Source organism: Lissotriton vulgaris, chromosome 7, assembly GCF_964263255.1.
Source record: "Lissotriton vulgaris chromosome 7, aLisVul1.2, whole genome shotgun sequence".
Lineage (NCBI taxonomy): Eukaryota > Metazoa > Chordata > Amphibia > Caudata > Salamandridae > Lissotriton > Lissotriton vulgaris.
The window spans coordinates 1547575578-1547591642 of record NC_141695.1 but is presented as its reverse complement, the minus strand read 5'-3'; the positions used below and the strand labels follow the sequence as shown (position 1 = coordinate 1547591642).

The 16065-nt window shown below is 47.0% G+C and overlaps 1 protein-coding gene across 1 annotated transcript in view; it reads right to left on the bottom strand.

Annotated features, from left to right (window-relative positions):
- The window catches only part of LOC147705981 (protein-glutamine gamma-glutamyltransferase E-like), a 263890-nt gene extending 253868 nt beyond the window's left edge, over positions 1–10022 (bottom strand). The window contains exon 1 of the mRNA XM_086932440.1: positions 9975–10022. Within this exon, the coding sequence (XP_086788566.1) occupies positions 9975–10008 (34 nt within the window). The 5' untranslated portion in view covers positions 10009–10022. The remainder of the gene's footprint in view (positions 1–9974) is intronic.
- Positions 10023–16065: the final 6043 nt, after the last annotated feature.

Below are 16065 nucleotides of genomic sequence, written 5' to 3'. Positions count from 1 at the left end.
TGCTTGTTGAGCCAGATACAAGCTCTCTTCCAGGCCCAACCCCCACGCAGGCTGGACCTGCACCTACACTATGGACCTTCGTCACAGAGCAAGTCAAGGTCCTTAGTATCTCTGGAGGGCTTCTTACCCCTAAGGTGCTCTGAGATGGTAATGAATCACTACAACTTTGATCAGTATGTGGAGGAGTGAACTCTCCAGTTGTAAGGGAAAGGCGACATTCTACCAGCTGGATCTCGTTTGAAACCATATCCACAGCTCGAGTTAAATAATTGTCTATTGTCAAGCGCGTGCGGGGGTGGTAACATGCTGGAGACGCTTGGAGCGCCCTTTCTCTTACCTATTGTGAGGACCTGTTGTAAATGGCCCTTTTTGCAGGGTTATCCCCAAACATTTTGCTTTTTCCTTCTATTTGTTCCTGACCTGTGTGTGGTGGTTTTAGGACTCTGGGCACTTTACCACTGCTAATCAGTGCTAAAGGTACCCCCATGGGCAGAGTGCATTGTATGTAAACGGTAGGACATACCCTGGTGTGTGTGGCATGTCCTGATAGTGAATTACAGCGTACTTCGTTTTTCACTATTGCAAGGCTACCTGTTCCCCATAGGCCAGAATTGGCAGTTTGATTATTACATCCTATAATCTTAACTGACTCAGGGAACATGTGAGAAATTCGACATTAGTATGCCTAAACTCAGGATGATAAAATCCATATTTTAGTGAAGTTGGTTTTAACATTCTGTTTTTGAGAATACCACTTTTAGAAAGTAGGTCTTTTCTTGTCTAACCATCCAAGCCTGCCTCTGCTAGGTTGTGTATTCCCTGTCTGAGTTATAGTGACAGGGGCTGGTGGATTCCAGGAGACAGGGTGAGTCAGCACAGAACTGAATAGACACAGCTACATGTAGATGGGTAGGAGGAGTTGTACCTGGGACCTGAATAGGGCTGTGCCTTTTCTCCAAAATGCTGGCTCCACCTCCTGTGGTACAAATGATGAGCCTGGCCGACACTGACAAAGAAAGAAGGTGCACACAGGTAGAATGCACCCAAAACTGGTTTGAACTAGGTGCAGGCCCCACTGCCTTCAGAGGACAAAGGATTTTGTGGTATAAATATTGGGGCCCAGACCACAGAGAGTTAGATTACTTCTGAACTAAGGAACCTGCTAGGAAGAAGGACCGGGAAAGCTGGAGGAGGAGTATTGCCCCTATGCTGCGTGTCAAGGGGTTGGCTTGCAGTGGTTGCTTCTGCCTTGAGCAGGGAAAGGACTGGACTGTGCTTTCATCATACTGCTGTTAGAATTTTCTCCACGGGCTTGAAATAGAGCTTGCCTCCTGTTGGAAGTCTCAAGGATAGAAAGACTTAAGAGAACTCACTGGAATCAAGGAACCTCGGATAGCGAACGACCCGGTGGCAGAGGGTCTCACCCGTGACTGCCGATGAGCTGCTGACACAGTTTCCCCATTTTAACTTTATTGTGCTGCTGATTGCGAGCAGCCGCAATTTTTATCTTACAATTTATTGTGTTTTCTCTAACCTACCTGTGATTCAAAGTTGACAGGTTGCTTAACTTGATTGCTTCTAGGGGCTCAGAGGATCGCCGTGGGCCGAGCGTTGTGTGGCGGGCTCCCGCGGACGCGGGCCCCATCTTGGCTTGGGCTGCCCAGCCGAATCTACATCTTAGCCACTCCCCCCACGCTACTCCCTATTTAGGAGCAATTCCGGCTCTCGGCGGGTGATCGCGAACGACCCGGTGGCAGAGGGTCTCACCCGTGACTGCCGATGAGCTGCTGACACAGTTTCCCCATTTTAACTTTATTGTGCTGCTGATTGCGAGCAGCCGCAATTTTTATCTTACAATTTATTGTGTTTTCTCTAACCTACCTGTGATTCAAAGTTGACAGGTTGCTTAACTTGATTGCTTCTAGGGGCTCAGAGGATCGCCGTGGGCCGAGCGTTGTGTGGCGGGCTCCCGCGGACGCGGGCGCCATCTTGGCTTGGGCTGCCCAGCCGAATCTAAATCTTAGCCACTCCCCCCATGCTACGCCCTATTTAAATAGACCATATGCGGCAGCGCAGCGGACGAGCGCAGCGGGCGCGACGAAGGCGCGCCGGAGTTGTGGCTGAGTTAAGCCCGTCTGCGCCCGTCCGTGGCCAGCAGGGGCTAGGGGCTACTTCCCCTGGCCACTTCATTCGCTACTCCTCAGCTGATCTCATCCACTTACCAGGTCATTGGCCCCTCGACCCCCGCACTACTCACCGGATTACCAACATGGGCTGTTTCTCTCCCTGCCAAGCCTGCCCACAGGGCTGCCCCCTTCCTTCTGTTTCTCCGTTAGCACTTCCGTCAACGCCCGCTCCTGACACTCTCTCTCCCCCATTATCTATTATTTTATTAAACACTAGGTCAGCCATTAGACACCATCAGGAACTATTCATACTCTTAGATACGGATAAACCCGATCTTTTATTCCTAACCGAGACGTGGTTTTGTGAGTCTTCCCTCCCGTCTCTACTGGCTGCCCTCCCTTCGACATGTTATTCTATCCGCGCCGACCGCCCAGTAGGGAAAATGGTGGAGGCGTTGCCCTTATCACCCGTACGGATTTTCAGTTCCAGATTCACCCCTCACCCCCTATGGGAGGAATTGACCACTTAGTGGTCCGTTCTACCTCTTTCTCCCCTCACCTAGCCTGTGTGCTGGTATATCATCCACCTCAACCCATCCCGTCCTTTCTCCCCGCCTTTCAAGATCTACTTGGCACACTGGCCGTTAATTATGCTTCGGTGCTGGTCCTCGGGGACTTTAACTATTGGCCCTCCGACCCCAAGGAATGCTCTTCTTCCAAGGAATTTTCTGAAACTCTATTGTCACTCAATTTCTCCTCCCTGGTTCACATTCCCACTCATATTCACGGTCACATCTTAGACCAAGTTTGGTCTCTCAACTGTCTCCTTTCCTCACTCACCGTTTCCCCTTGCACTTGGTCAGATCATTTTCTAATCTCCTTCTCTCTTCGCCTCTGTCTGACCAAGATGCCCGTCCACGCCAAAAACTCGTGGGCTCGCAACTGGGGCAAAGTTAACCTGTCGGACCTAACCTCCTCACTCCTGGCCTCTTCTCCTTCCCTGTCGGGCTTGGCGTCTGCTGCCCAAGCTAAGGCCATCGATTCCTGGCTTACGGATGGAAGTGACAGTATGGCTCCCCTTCGGCGTACCTCAATTAGGCGCCCTAAAGACGCTAACCGGTGGTTCAGTAAAGAATTAAAAGAGCAGAAACTAACGGTCCGACAGGCAGAACGCAGATGGAGACAGGACTACTGTCCCATCTCTAAGTCCCTTTACGTCCTCCTTCTAGGGACTTATAAAAAAAAGCATTCTAGAGAACAAGAAGGCTTATTTCTCAGTCAAAATTTTAGCAGCAGAGAACCAACCTGAGGAGATCTTTTCCATCACTCACGACCTGGCCTTCTCCGACAGGACCTCATTGAAGCCTCTCCCCTCTCAAAATCTCTGTGACTCTTTGAACTCCTACTTTGTGGAAAAAATTGCGACCATCAAAACCAATATCCCCCCCGTCCCCCGTCTTTGTTGACCCCCAGTTACCCCTGCCCAAGCTTCTCTCATCTCTCTCCCCCCTCTTTCTGAGGAAATTTTCCTTTCTCTTCTCCCTAAAATCAAATCTGGCTCCCCAGCTGATATCTGCCCTGCACACATCCTACAGCAGATTTATTCAGCGTGCACCCTGCCCCCTCCTATGTTTCTTAATAACTCCTTGGCCCAGGGTGTCGTGACCCCGTCACTGAAATCCGCCACCATTGTTCCCATTTTGACAAAAACAGGAGCCGATCCCTCTGCCTTAGCTAACTACCGCCCCATCTCCTTGCTACCCTTTTTGGGTAAGGTGCTTGAGCGACACGTCACCTCTGTGCTCAGCTCCTTTGTCGAGGAGAATGGGGTGCTGGCCCCCTGCCAGGCGGGGTTTCGGCCAAGGCATTCGACAGAGTCAGTGGTGGTGTCTGTGCTGGATACCCTCAGGGAGGGCATGGATAATGGTCAACCCCAGGCGCTGGTCCTCCTTGATTTGTCCGCCGCTTTTGACACGGTGGATCATTCCATCTTAGTCTCCCGTGTCAGGGCGGCGGGTATCGGAGGATCGGCCCTCATTTGGCTTTCATCCTTCCTGAGGGACCGGACCCAGGCGGTTCGTCTTGGGGAGTTTTCAGCTACCCCCTGTAAGGTCCAGTGCGGGGTGCCTCAGGGTTCCTCTCTGTCTCCTCTATTATTCCATCTGTACATCTCTCCTCTCATCTTTGCTCTTCAGCAGCTGGAGGTCACGGTATATAACTACGCCGATGACCTCCAGCTCATCTTTAATCTTTCTTCTTCCCCTGACTCTATATCTAACTTCCAGTCTATCCTGTCTTTTATCAGGGACTGGATGAACTTCAACCACCTGAAGCTCAACTCCGATAAGACGGAACTTGTACTAACGGGTGGTTGCTCCAGTCCCTGGAACTCTCTATTTTGGCCCCTCTCCTTCGGCTCTCCCCCCACTCCTGCTTCCTCAGTTAAGACTTTAGGTATCAAGCTTAACGATAAACTCACCATGCACTCCCAGATAGGCTCTGTGGTATCTTCTTGCTTCCTTACTCTCCGTACTATCCGCTCCATCTCTCGTTTCTTCTCTTTCCCTGCACTCAAACTGATCATGTCCGCACTGGTCCTATCCCGCCTGGACTATGGGAATGCCTTGTTCAACGGCATCCCACAGTACAGCCTGCGCAAGCTACAACTGGTTCAGAACCAGGCGGCCCGCCTTGCATTCGGTCTCCCTAGATTCCACCACACCTCTCCTCTGTTGAAGACCCTTCACTGGCTTCCAATTCGGGAACGCGCCTTGTTCAAATTAGGCTGCATGGCCTTTCAGGCCAGGTCTGGTCTGGCCCCTATCTTTATATCCTTCGCCATCAAAACTTACGTTCCCAGCAGAGACCTCTGTTCCTCGGCTCAACATCTACTAGTAGCCCCACGTTTCAGGGAAAAAAAACAGGGCGGTTCTAAATTTGCTGCTCTGGCCCCTGTGTTTTGGAATTCCCTTCCCTTCCACCTCAGATCCCTTACCCAGCATTCCCTCTTCCGTAAATCCCTGAAAACTTTCTTGTTTACCCAGGCCTTTCTGCCTTAAAATTCCCCCCCTGTTTCAGTCTACGTCCTAGTGGTTGACTCTAGCCCCTCTGGTAGTTTGCTATCTCAGCGCCAAGAAACCGCTCGGTGTATGTCGCGCTTTAGAAATATTTTAAACTTAAACTTAAACTTAAACCTGCCAAGAAGAAGAGCTGGAAGAGCAGCCAGGAGGAGTACTGCCCTTTGCTGTGTTGTTGCTTTGTTATGTTGGCCTGCAGCTGCTGCTTCTGCCTTGGGCAGTGAAAGTACTGGATGAACTTTCTCTACTTGTGCTGAGTATCCCCAAGGGCTTGAGGCAGAGCTTGCCCCTGTTCTAGAAGTATCAGGAACAGCAAAGATTTCAAGCCTGACGCCGTCTATGACGCCGCTGCCGTTTCCTGAAGGCACCGCATAGGGCACCGCCGCAATGCCGCACCGCAACCCTAATCTCACCAACGACGCCTGGTGATGCCACCACCAAGCCGCTGCTCGCACCGTGACCTGTGGGCAACGCACTCTGCACCGCCTTGCTTCACAACAATGCCCTGGTATCCCCAACGACGCTCCACGCCGTATTCAACGAAGCTGCTTGCAGCGTGGTTCGAGGGCACCGCTCGTAAAGTTACATGATGCACCGCCCTTATCCCGCACACCAACCTTAGTCTACCGACGCCGTTGCCATCGACTCCACTTGTCAGCCGACAACAGCGCTTCAGCGACAGTGACGTCGCTACTGCACCGTGACCTGCCAACACCGTGACGAGAACCGCCTTCATCTCACACCACGACCCTGGTCTCACCGACGACGTGCACTGCGACCTGAGGGCACCGGACACAGCACCGCTGCACATTGCACCGCAGCACCCGACGCCTGCCTACGCTAGCGCCCCTGATTCCATCAGAGAGGAGATCGACCTGCAACGGGTGTGACAACGAGAGTTCATCGACGACCTGCATCTCTGAAAGGTACTGTCTGCGGGTCTCCCCGACACCGCAGCTGACCCGCAACGCCATGGTCAACCAGAACTGTTTGGATTTGTTAGTTCACAACGCCATGATAGCCTCTGGATTTTTATCTTATTTGGTCTTGTTTAAGTATATAAAATATTGGCTATTTTTCTAAACAGGTGTGGTGTCCGTTTATAGTGCTTACACTGTATTACTGCTGTTGGTTAAGTGCAAATGCTTTACACACTGCCTCTAAGAGAAGCCTGACTGCTCATGCAAAAGCTACCAAGGGGGTGAGCAGGGGTTATTTTAGGAGTGTAACTCCCTTATCCTGACTAGAGTGGGGGTTTCTGCATGGCTTTGGTGCAAACCTTAGCCAACCAGAAATCCCATTTCACAAAGGACCTAATTGGAAGGAGGACGTAAATCAAACACAGGATTGGGGTAATCAGAGTACGTGAGCTTCCTTTATACCAGGCAAACACGACCAGCCACTGCTCTCATTGCATGAATGTAAGGAGGAAACACTGTACCTTGGGCCGTGGAGCCATCGTAGATATCAAGGAAGTCCGCTGCAGGCTTTAGGATGGTGGCGCTGTGGGCGATGTAGGCGGAAAGCTGGCCGCAAAGGAGGCTGGGTGTTGCGGTTCCTGGCTCCCTGGTGCAACACTACAGCAAGAAGTTCAGGCAATGGGCATCCCACGCTGCGGGGACGATCAAGGCTTTTTGAATCCGTCTCCAGGCGCAGCGGGCGACGTAGGTGGCAAGCTGGCGGCAAAGGAGGCTGGGTGTTGCGGTTCCTGGCTACCCGGTGCAACACTGCAGCAAAAAGTACAGGCAACGGGCATCACATGCCTCAAGGCTTTTTTAATCTGCCTCCTGGCGCTGCGGGCAACGTAGGCGGCGAGCTGGCCACAAAAGAGGCTGGGTGTCGTGGTTCCAGGCCCCCCAGTGCAACACTGCAGCAAAAAGTTCAGGCAACGGGCATCCCGCACTGCGGGAGCCCTCAAAGCTTTTTTAAAACACCTCTTGGAGCTGAGGGCGATGTAGGAGGCGAGCTGGCTGCAAAGGAGGCTGGGTTTTGCGGTTCCTGCCCCCCAGTGCAACACTGCAGCAAAAAGTTCAAGCAACGGTCATCCCAGCCTGCTGGAGCCCTCAAGACTTTTTTAATCTGCCTCCAGGCACTGCGAGCAACGTAGGCGGCGACCTAGCCGCAAAGGAGTCTGGGTGTTGCAGTTCCTACACCCCCCCCCCCCCCCAACCCCCGGGTGCAACACTGCAGCAAAAAGTTCAGGCAACAGGCATACATTTTTAATTTTACAGAGTTTTATATAGCGCAAACTTGATCTGAGCGCTTTACATAGCACCGGTTGCGTCACATGAGGACACATTCATTTTTTTGTTATAATCATTTAGCTTCAGTAGAAAATGGGGCTGGGGTTTAGGTTAATCTGTCTTATACCATGGCAGGCTTTTTATAGTATATGGTTCATTAGCCATGATTGCGGTATTTTTGATATGCATTTGTTTTCAAATTGTGGCACGAATACTGAATCTTAGGACACAATAGTTTGAATAAATATTCTAAACTTCCTTTGTGTCTTTTGTTTATTTTACTGCGGGCGAGTACATGTGAGAGAGTGAAAGGGTGTGTTTCCTGTTACCGCGATCCCTAAGAGAGTCCAGATTGTTGTGTTCTGCGGTGCCAATTCAATTGCTTCTCTGGCAAGGTTAGAAGGGCAAGTGAGGAACTATAGCTAGTTGGACTCGGGCTCATAGGTACTGAGGTGGTATGGTGACTCAGTCCCTGCATGCCGATGTTCTATGGTCCCAAGCATAGTTCTGTTCCTGAGCAGAATCCCTGCATCATGCATATGTACTACATTGGCGTATCCACACACATCCAACAATTTACAATGATTACAACAAATATTTACTGGAAAAGCCCAGACATATTGGGTTTGACTATGCTTGTAATCTTTCTTTGAAAAAATAACAAGAGTGACAGGAGTTGACTGGCTAATTTCAGAAGCAAAAAATCTGAACTGTGACAATGGAAGTTAGATTTAAAGCAATGAAAACTGCCAGTAACATGTCGTGTAATTGTAAAGCAGCTCTTGTGATTAAGTTGCCACGACAAATTTGGAGTCTGTAAGTTTTCAATGGTTTGAGAACAGAATTCCAGTTGCAAATCGTTGACCCATCTGGTACAGAATCACGGTTTGGAAGGGTTACCATCAACACACAGCTCCAAATAGTGACATGGTGTCCTGTCGCAATCCCACACCTTTGCTATCATAAACTCAGATTCAGAGTTTGTCACTGCAAAAACGTTTAGTACATCCTACCCAATCCTCTTGCTTGAGAAGTGTGGCTCACTGGTTAGAGCAGGCAGACCCTGAAGCAGAGGTCGGACCCGGGACCAGGGTTCAATTCCCGACGCGGCAGGGTCTTGAGCTCAAATATCCATGGACTCGATAATTCTCGCTTCGGTGCCTGACCAAATCATGGGTTCACACTCTGCAACTCTGGGCATTAAGCTTGCTTAATCTCCACAACGGCCCCCCCGCGGCAGGATGCCTAGCTTTCACCTTGGGGATGCCCTGTAGGGGCTATCTCACCGGGAAAAGCCAGGACGGGTTCCCAAGGCAAGAGCGGAGATACCCCTTTGGGGGTCGATTCTGGCGCTATATAAGAATATAATAATAATAATAATAATAATAATAATCAAGCAATAGTCAACACATGATTAGTGCCGGTGGTTCCATGTGGTAGGCCCGCCTCTCGTTTTGGGGACAGGGACTTAGCATTTGATTTTGACCCAAAGTAAAAGACAGAAATGTAGAAAAGGGAGGCTGAAGGAGGAAGAGAAAGGTAGCAGAACAGCTGCAAAGGGATAAAGCAGGGATAAAAGAACCTGCAAGAGTGAGATAAAGAGACAGGAAATGTAAGCTGGTGGGAAGAGACATGCAGGGGCGGCCTTAGGCATGTGCAAGCTGTGCACCTGCACAGGGCCGCCAAACCCCAGGGGCCACCACGCCAATATATATCCTTAATATAATAATCCTCTGATGATGGATACATATTTGCGTGGCGGCCCCTGGCAAGGATTTGGCGGCCACCGGCTCTGTTCCACTTACAAACACCCTGACCCCCCCCCCCCTCTTCACTGGCCTCCGTGTTCCGCCCCACCCGGACCCCCTCTTCCGGGGCCCCCTACCTACGCTCCCTGCCCAGGGCCGCCATGAGCCTAGGCCGCCCCTGAGACACGAGTTGGAATCTAGACCAGGCAGTATTAGAATGCAGCTACCCCTGTATTTGACAACACCACTGGGGGATCCTAAGAAAAACTTTGTATCCATGCTCCTATTGTCTTGCAAATGAAACACTGAAGCTGTATTAAGTCGTACACGTACAAGAGGATATTGATAATTGTCGTTCTAGGATGCATAAAAGTCCTAAGGCGACTATCAAAACCTGCTTGCTTAGAGGTCCTTCAGTTCCGGAGAAATGCCACATTTTTTTACGATCGCCAAATACCCGCGGGACGAGAGGAAAACGCACAAGGGATCAAGCCGCACCTCATTGCCTCGGAGTGCAGCCACATGGTAGAGTCACGTGGATGCTATAGCCTACGGGCATGCGTCACAAGTCAGGACAAGCAAGATAACACAAGAGAGTTAACAAAAAATGTCAGAATCCTGCTGCAAAGACAAGACACCTGTTCAGTAATGTGCTCAAACCTGACCACGCACGGTCAAACAATTTTTAGTTTCACACAGTCTCACGTCGTTATAAACAGCAACAGGGCGCGAAGGTCCGAAAATACGCCACTGTCAATCATAAAAATGTCTCAAACTCACCTGGAACAGCAGGCCGGCTGCAGCGCTGCCCCATTGTGCTCTGCCATAACACAGACTGAGAAAGGTATGTGGCTAATGCTTTCCAACAGCCACCGGGGCGTGGTCAAAATTTGTTATTGAGACCTCGGATAGCTGACACGTGAGAGTAAAAACCACAGGCATAGATGGGCGTGACTCGCAGATCGCCTGGAGGAAGACCGAAGGACGCATTTATTTTTTTAACACTTTCCCAAAAATATTTTTTATTGTGCCTAGATCATTCCAAACAAATCAAGGCGAAAAGTTCGACGTTTTTAAGTTACTAACTAACACAGGAATCCTCATAGTTTCAAAATAAAGATAGTTTTTGCAATTTGTATTTAATCTGAGCACACAGTGTTGAAGATTAGTTTTAATTTTAATGTTTAAATGTAAATTGTTCTTACTATTACTGTCATGTAGGGTTCCCACTGAGAGCCTCGTGAATACCTTTCTACATCTGGTAATTCACTGCTATGATTTAGCAACAGTTTTTAACAAAACTAGTTACCAGGGTCACTGGGATTTTGTGTCAGCAGAGGACCAAAATATGCAACAAGGTTGACTAAATTATGTAGCAACAAAATGCAAATGGTGTGAACTACTGCAATACATTTTTGTGATAGTATTCATAATTGTGATCTTTTTTTCCATGTTTGTATCTGCTGATATGCATACCTATATTTTAATAAAAACATTTGGAAATAAAAAAAAACTGTAGGGGCAACATTTTCACCTCATTTGTACCAGTTTAGCACACACATACAATATTAAACTAAGGAGAGATGACCAGGCAATGTTTGCATTAGGCCTTCCCCTGCACAGCAGCAGGGGTCCCTGTAATTCTAGTTACCTCAAATCCCTTTGAGCTGGAAAATATTTTTTGTAAAAAATTGAAGATTAGGCACCAGATGATGAATTATGTAGCAACTGAAGGAAATCCATATTTATGCGGAAAATACTGCGGCTTCAGAAGGGCGTAATTCCAGTGGCCTCGTCTGTTACCCACTGTTGGTACATGTACAACATGAAGAAATTCCAGGCTGCTCTGACAGGGCTCTCACGGAGCCTTTTTGTGCTCCGCTGGCAAAGCAGAGTACATCTGGATAGTAGAGAAGGGAAAGAAGGTACAGTGGGTGGGGGGTAGGAGGCTAGTTTTATCTTTTGTGATAGGGAAAGGAGTCGCTTTATGTGTGGCTCCCCATTACTCATCTGTCCCTGCGTAGCAAATGAGAGCGGGTAGATGATTTTAGGGGGTCCATACATCACATAAAATTATAGATCAGTGAAAATTGAATTACATGTATGTTATTTCTCCTCTGAGTTCTGAGTAACACTATAGATGAATCAAGCTTCACATTTGTTGTCTATTTGGTGTCCCTCAGGACCCCTCAGTGATAAACATTTCTGTAATTCACTGAAACCCATCTATAATTCTATGTAATGTATGCTAAAATCCATTGATTCTGTACTGATATGTCTTTAAAAGACCCACCCTCTGTTCCTCAACTTGCATGTTTTCTGTAGAGGGAGGGGAGTGCAACTCCATTCTGATAACTGTCCGCTCCTCTGCCCTATTCTACCTTTAAATATCAAGAAATTCCAAAATGACAAGAAACCGTTTTGTGAGGGAAATTTGCGAAATTTTCATTTGTGTATTTACGTTAAATTTCTGGAAAATTACTCAAAATTCTGTGTATTTAGGCAGCATACAAAACCTGAATTTAGGGCGATATTCTCATATCCATTTTGGGAATAAGGATGCATTTTGACTCAAAACCAGCACAAAAAAAGAAAAACACTGCAAACAGCAGCCTCTCTCATTGCTCCTCAGCACCGGTGCTAAATGTTTGCTGCGAAGGACGCGCAATTACACAACATGCTGTAATGGTTGTATGATTAAATAACTACCTCTGAAATCACAGGTGCCTAAACCACGAAGGCTAAACAACGACCAAATGCTAACCACTAAGTTATTGAACCCCAACTTAACTGAACCACGAAAATAATTATTTTGACGTGCAAACCGAATCTACCCATATTTTGAAACTGGTGTTAATGAAAACCTGCTATCTTTGAAAATGCCATTCTTACTTTGTTTTTCTTTTTTAACAATACTAATATTTACACGTAGACGCTTACCTCAGATTTTAATGTCATTTTCTACACTGGTACTAACTGGTAATCTCCAGCCTTGTATTTAAGTAAAATATTGCTGGTATTTACGTTTTATTCATGAAAATCTCTTTTTACTTTGCAAACTGGGCCACACTGTTTTAGGATGATGTCATCAAACAGCAAAATACTCCTAGTGGAACCATTCTTAGAGCTACAGCAATAATGGCAAAAAAATAGAGAAGAGTGGTGGAAAATAAATTAATGAAACCTCGTGAAAAGAGAGATCGTAATGATGAAAAAAAACTGCTAGAATCGGATAATGAAAGCGGAAGTGCCGGATGGTCTGTTCATTTCATTATATATATTCCAGTAGCTGCTCGATACTTTTTTTTTTAGCACTGAGTAATCGAATCTGAATTGAAAACTTTAAAATTCCAGAGATCACACAGAATGACACCTTGAAGCTGGGATTTGAAAGTGGTCACAACTATAATGCTAACTTAATTGGCGGCATATAAAACATAAAATTAAAACCATATCCATTATTTAAATTGATTAAAAAAAAATTCAGCATAAAAACCATCTGAAAACAATCTTACAGCTCCATCTATTGGCCTTATAAGATAAATAAAAACGTATTACATTTTTGTTCGTCTTTATAGTCGTTGTTAAGGCTACTTGTTGTTTAATGTAGTAATTGTTGAGGTGGTCGTGGTTCATTTGCAGGTCGTTGTTTATGCGTCGTTGCTAAGGCCACTCCTTGTTAAATATTCATTGTTCAGGCTGTTTTCCGCTGCCAAATGTGCTATGCTAGCAACATTGAGCACACAACATAGGGCCCGATTACGATGTCAGGCGGAAAACTTCCAATCATCTGTCATTTCAGTCTGACCTCTGTATTAGGATGACGGAGGTTGGAGTGAAACCTGCTGGGGATTCCGTTGCGCTTCCACAGGCTCAAGGAGCTAGTTGGAGTGTCAGAAGCCACCATAATCCCCTAATGACGGCAGAGCCAGCCTCAGCACTGCCATCAGGATTATGATGCCATTTTCTGACAGCCATTTAATATCTGCCTTATCTACTTGGAAAGGCTGTTGGGAAGTGTCTTTGGGATGCCTAGCAGGGCTCCCTCCCCCCCAGGCCCTCTGCTATAGGGTCTGGGGGGCACCAAACATCCCTGCACCGCATGGCAGACACTGCATGGTGCCTGCCACATGGTGCAAGATTGTTTGTAAACATCCATTTCCCAATGGCAGCATGTGCTGGGGGCCTTTTCCGCCCACCACAAAGGCTGCCATTGGGAAATGGATGTTTCCAACCATCCATAGAGCTGTCACATCAAAATCCGGCAGTCGGAACTGCCCGACCTATGGTCAGTCGGTTCCAGACCACAATGGTGTTGGGCAAATCGTTATTTGGTCCTTAGAGAACTTGGATAGAGAATATTATTTAGTATGTCTTTTTGCATTTGAGTTTATATCTTGCATATGCTTTCTTTTGAACTGAATGGATAGTGGAGACTTAAGGCTAAGCAATATGAGGTACATTTTGATGGTGAAAATTGTGATTGGGCCAAAAAAACATAGTCATAGTCAAAGAATACACATAAGATCTGTAATTCTTATGGAAATCACACTTATTTTTATGGGGAAAAATATGTTATCCGTACTCATAAGTAGATACCAAAATAATATCATGTGAGCAAAATAAAGGTTTTGCATTGATCATTAAAAGCTTTTTTTCTACATTCATTAAACATAAAAAATATACCATGAGTATATTTTTAATGAGGAATTCTAAAAACATATCGAGACATTTTTAAAGGATTTTTGGCCTTTTTCATTTCAAATCATTGTCTTGTAAATGCTGTAAATTTTCTTTTCCAAGTGAATGTTTTTTTTACATTTTGACCTAAGACAATCTTAAGCGCTAGCATTTGTAAGTCAAAGAGCATGTGTGAGATATAACTGAGATCACACATAGGAAAGGAGTAAAAAATGTGATGAGCCAGGTAGGTGATACATTGGGGCCTTAGAACAAGTCTGGCGGTTCGAGGACCACCACACTCAAGGGGGGCGCATCAATGGTGGTCCACCGACCGCCACACCGGAGGCCCGACCTCCGAATTACAACGTAGGTGGTAGGACCTCATTTCTCCACCATAGGCATCAGGGAACTGCCTTTCTATGGAAGTGGTGCAGCGGTCTTGAGGAAGCAATGTTTGGTGGGACCACCACGGTCCTGCCAAGCATATTATGAGTTTCCACTCTGTCACAGTTTTCATGGCGGTTCGTACTCCATGAAAACTGTGGCAGAGAAGAAACAAAGTGGACCCTACAGGGCCCCTTGTTGCCCCATGGCCATGGGTGCATGAAGGGGGGCACAACGTGTGCCCCTCCCTGTGTGCATGCACCCTAGTTCCTTTATGGTCCATGTAATGCAGTACCCTTTTTTGGCATTCCCATTTCATTGCCCATTTACAGAGCCACCACTGTGGGACCGCCCAAAAAAGCCTCAGGGCACACAGGTTTGGCAGTGCTGTAGTGGGCCGGTGGCATAGCAGTCCGCTTCCTCACCACCAAACTCATAATCAGGCCCTTAGTATTTCCGAAAACTGGAGAGTATTTTTCATAATGGTGGCACAGGGTGATCACATTTCAAAGTTTGGAATAGAACCCCAGACACAGATTTATGAGGGCTTTGTGCCAGCGCACAGCATTCCATTGCAGCATAAAGTCACTCAACTCACAGGGTGATGTTTACTATCTGATATAGTAAGAGAGCCAGACTTGGTTTTGCATCAAAAACTAAGGCCTATTAAAGCAGAAGTAACCAAGGAATTGTGCATTTCTCAAAGAAAAGGTGCTTCACATGTATGAATCAGCGCACCCCTCACATAAAATCTGATTTGAGGAATCCATCTAAGTTTGTCTAGGCATTCACACTGGAAGGCTATGCTTTCAATACAAATCCTTCGATAGACAGAGCACACTTTCCCCATACCATGGTTCGAGGCAGCCTTGTTGATGATCAAGCAAAGGGGTTAACAGCAGCACCAGGCCAATCTTAGTTGAAAGAGCTCTAGGCCTTGATTTTGCGCTTCGCAACGAAGCACGGCAAATTTGTTTGCTGAGTCATATGAAAAATTAGTAAATCTAGGCCTGTTTTCAGGTGCCCTGTTTATTTACTTAGTAACTAAAGGCATGGGCTCTCCCGCAGCTTTTTACATATATCTATGTCATGGTCTTTACCCAGTGGCAGGTTATCAGGTAAGCAGTATGAATGATAATAGTCTCCCATGGAGTAATTTGTCTGATGTAAGTCTGACACACAGGGGCATATAGTTAAGCCCCTGTCCCCACCAAAAGCTCACTTGTTGTGACTTTGTGGTGGTGATAGGGGCTTAGGCTTATTTATAGGCCTTTTCACACTACACGTAGCTTGAAAGAATGGGACAATAGATGTTGAGGTGGGAGTTCCACCGCAACACCCAGTGATTTTGGCGCTGTCCCCTATTCACAAGAGCAGCGTAAATAGGTGGCAGCGCCAAAATTAAGACCAGGAAATACCTGGTCTTAAACAGGCAAAAAGAGGACAAATGCTATATTTCTCCTCTTTTTTGCTGTTTCCATGTGTGCTAGGTTGTGCAGCACACATAAAAATAGCAAAATGGCAATGATTGTCCATATGCAGGAAGGGGTCCTTTCCTACATATAAACAATCATTTAAAAAAAATGCTGTTTTGCAACTTCTATGTGTTCTGCATTAAGCAGCACACATAGAAGTTACAAAACGACATTTAAAGATTGTTTATGTGCAGGAAGGGAGACCTTCCTGCACATAAACAATCTTCCCCTCAACACAGACACCCTTGTACTATGGTGCAAGGGTGCTCGTTTGGCGCTAGGCAGCTAAACTTAGCGCTAGCTCTAGGGGAAACGCAGGGCTGCACCAT